The 2501-nt window shown below is 54.0% G+C and overlaps 1 protein-coding gene across 1 annotated transcript; it reads right to left on the bottom strand.

Annotated features, from left to right (window-relative positions):
- Positions 1–212: 212 nt before the first annotated feature.
- On the bottom strand, positions 213–2254 carry LOC308083291 (uncharacterized protein). The gene is made up of 2 exons (XM_080425567.1): positions 1959–2254; positions 213–1405 (listed from the first exon to the last, which is right to left on the bottom strand). The coding sequence occupies exons 1-2, from the start codon at positions 2248–2250 to the stop codon at positions 474–476; spliced, it is 1224 nt and encodes a 407-aa protein (XP_080281693.1). The 5' UTR covers positions 2251–2254; the 3' UTR covers positions 213–473.
- Positions 2255–2501: the final 247 nt, after the last annotated feature.

The raw sequence follows: 2501 nt of genomic DNA, 5'->3' as shown, positions 1-2501 counted from the left end.
TCTGGGTGGAGGTGGAGGACTTTGAAGGCAGACGTGATGTTGGCTTTTGATAGCCAGGCAGCCGGATCAGGGCAATGGCATGATCAACGGTTGAATAATGAAGTGTGAAATCTGCACTGGGGATGAGGCTATTAATACTGGGGATGGATGAACCGTGTGGGGAAGATAGATCGATAATTCATCTTTTCTTCCCTGAATACTTCCTAGTGGCCACTCCTATTGGGCTGATGCGGTAGATGGGGAATGGGGGGGAATCGAACGGACCGATCATGAACCCTTGCTTGACTTCTTTCTCAAGCAGGGTGGTGACGATTTCAGGTTCTGTTAGTGCGGACTGGAGGTTATTGCAAGAGTGGGAATGATCGGGAAGTGTGATGAGGCCGGGTGAAAAACCATGATTGAGACCGTCAATGAAAAAATGGACGAATGTGGGGTCTGGGTGGAATGCGAGCTCCTTGGCCAGGGCAGGGATGTTAATGGGGGTGGCCAGATGGTGCGACAGTCAACTTTTGGAAGGTTTGGTTGGGTTGTGGGGGCATGTGGCGGGCATGGGCTCCTCCGCAGTAGGTGCATACGTGCAGGAGCTTGCAAAATGATGAGTCGCATCCTGCATCGTTGAAATTATTGCATAGCATGCGGGAGCCTACAAACATAATCTTCCTGCCACGCTTGTCCGTGGCTTGAGAGGAGGCTGGTTGGGCGATGGGGCGGCCGGGTTTGGATCGCTTGTCCCGGCCTGGCTGGTACTGTTGTGTTCCTATTCCCATGAGGGCGGGGACTGATGGAGGGATGGAGAATGGGGTGGGGCGATTGTAATAATGAACTGGGGCTGCTGGCTCTCTTTTAGGTTGGGCTACAGGTGCAGGCTGGTGTGCGGTGAGCACGCAGTCGGTGGTGGGGTGGGAGGGGCAGCCGCAGATGTTGCATGCTATGGCGGCGCTGCCTGTGAACAGCCGGCTGTAAAGTTCTATGTCCAGCGCTCCCCAGTAGGTAGCGAGGTTCCACTGTTGGATACGGGCAGCCGCCCTCGCTGCGAACTGCCGATGGTATTCATAAAATAAGGTGCCACCAAACCGCACTGCCATGTCCATGATTAGGGAAAGGTAGTCGTCTAGCTCTTGCCTTCTGTGGGGGAATAGGGAGCAGATGACATTTCTGAAAATTGAGAAGGCTAGGGTGAATTTGGTGCAGGTGAGGGTGTTGTGGGGTGGGGCAGTGGATGAAAGGTCTCGGAGGGTGATCGAGATGCCTCCGCAGTCGACTGTCCGGGGTTGGAAGGTGTGGGTGGATGGTTTTAGAATTGCAGAGAGGTCGATGTCCATACCCTGGATGATTTGTTGACGGAGGTGGTTGGATATGGGTTGTGGGTTGAGGGCCAGCGCGTTCAGTGGCACCTGGGCTGCGACTGCGGAGGAGAGAGAAAAGGGGGGGGTTGGAAACACAAGGGCGGGGGAGGGAGGGAAAGAAGAGAGAGTTAAGTTGCTCAGGATGCCGATGGCTGTTTGGGGGGGCACCTGAGTGGGGGGTGAAGGTGCTAGCCGGCCCCGTGCGATAGCCATCTGGGTGTTGGGCTGGCTAGCGGCCTCAGGGACGGAAACAGAAAAAGAGACAGAAGTGTGGGGGAAGTTGGATGATTGTGCAGGGGGGTGGGATGACAGTGAATCCTGCATTGACGGGGGTGAAAACCTTTGCAGAGGGTTTTGGTAAGAGGGGGAAGGGATGGGGGAAAAGAGGATTAAAGGTAGGGAAGGAGGGGAGGGGAGCAGGCACAGGGGGTGGAGGGAGATGCATGGGGGTAGTGGGAACAAGCCTGGTCTCCTCTGCTTGAGTTGGGGGTCTGAGGCGGCTCAGCAGAGTGCGACCTGTAGGTGGAGATGAATTCGATTGGCGAATATCTTGTGTAATTATGGACAATGCTGGTGGATGGTTTGCATTAATAGGAAACAACACAGGCTCACCTGATGAACGTGTGTTTCGAGCGGGCGTTGTAGTGTCCGCTCTGCTGCCGTCGTGTCTGCTGGTAGATGGACCCCGTGCCGGCTGTCTGACGTCATCATGGCGCGCCTGTGAAGGTCCCGCTGGAGAAGAGGAAACTCTCGCTGCTGTGGTGTAAAGATGAAAAAGTTGTCCTTTGTTTGCGGTGCTGGAAAAAGCGACGCTCTTCTCTCTTAATGCCTTTTTGAGTGATATCACGGTCCAATCGCGGATTGGCTTGTGAGTGGCAAGGGTGGAGCTGTGATCGGTTACCATGGCAGATAAATCGAGGGCGGAGTTGACTCAGTTACCATGGTGATCGATCAAGCTTGTAACCTAGAGAGTGAGCTAGGAATGGAAATAGATCATGGGAGTAGAGTGAGGGGCAAGGTTAATAACAATCTCATAGCTTGAAGGCGTAGTCTTCCTCCTGAACATACATTGTACCAACTCCATTAAAACACCCATCACCCAAAAGAGATGGGTGCGCCAAGGCCGCCCCATTTATTATCACATAAGCTTGGGAA

This window comes from Gymnoscopelus braueri, assembly GCF_963280865.1.
Source record: "Gymnoscopelus braueri genome assembly, chromosome: 4".
NCBI lineage: Eukaryota > Metazoa > Chordata > Actinopteri > Myctophiformes > Myctophidae > Gymnoscopelus > Gymnoscopelus braueri.
Note: the sequence above shows the minus strand (reverse complement) of the source record. Positions and strands in the feature narration are given on the sequence as shown.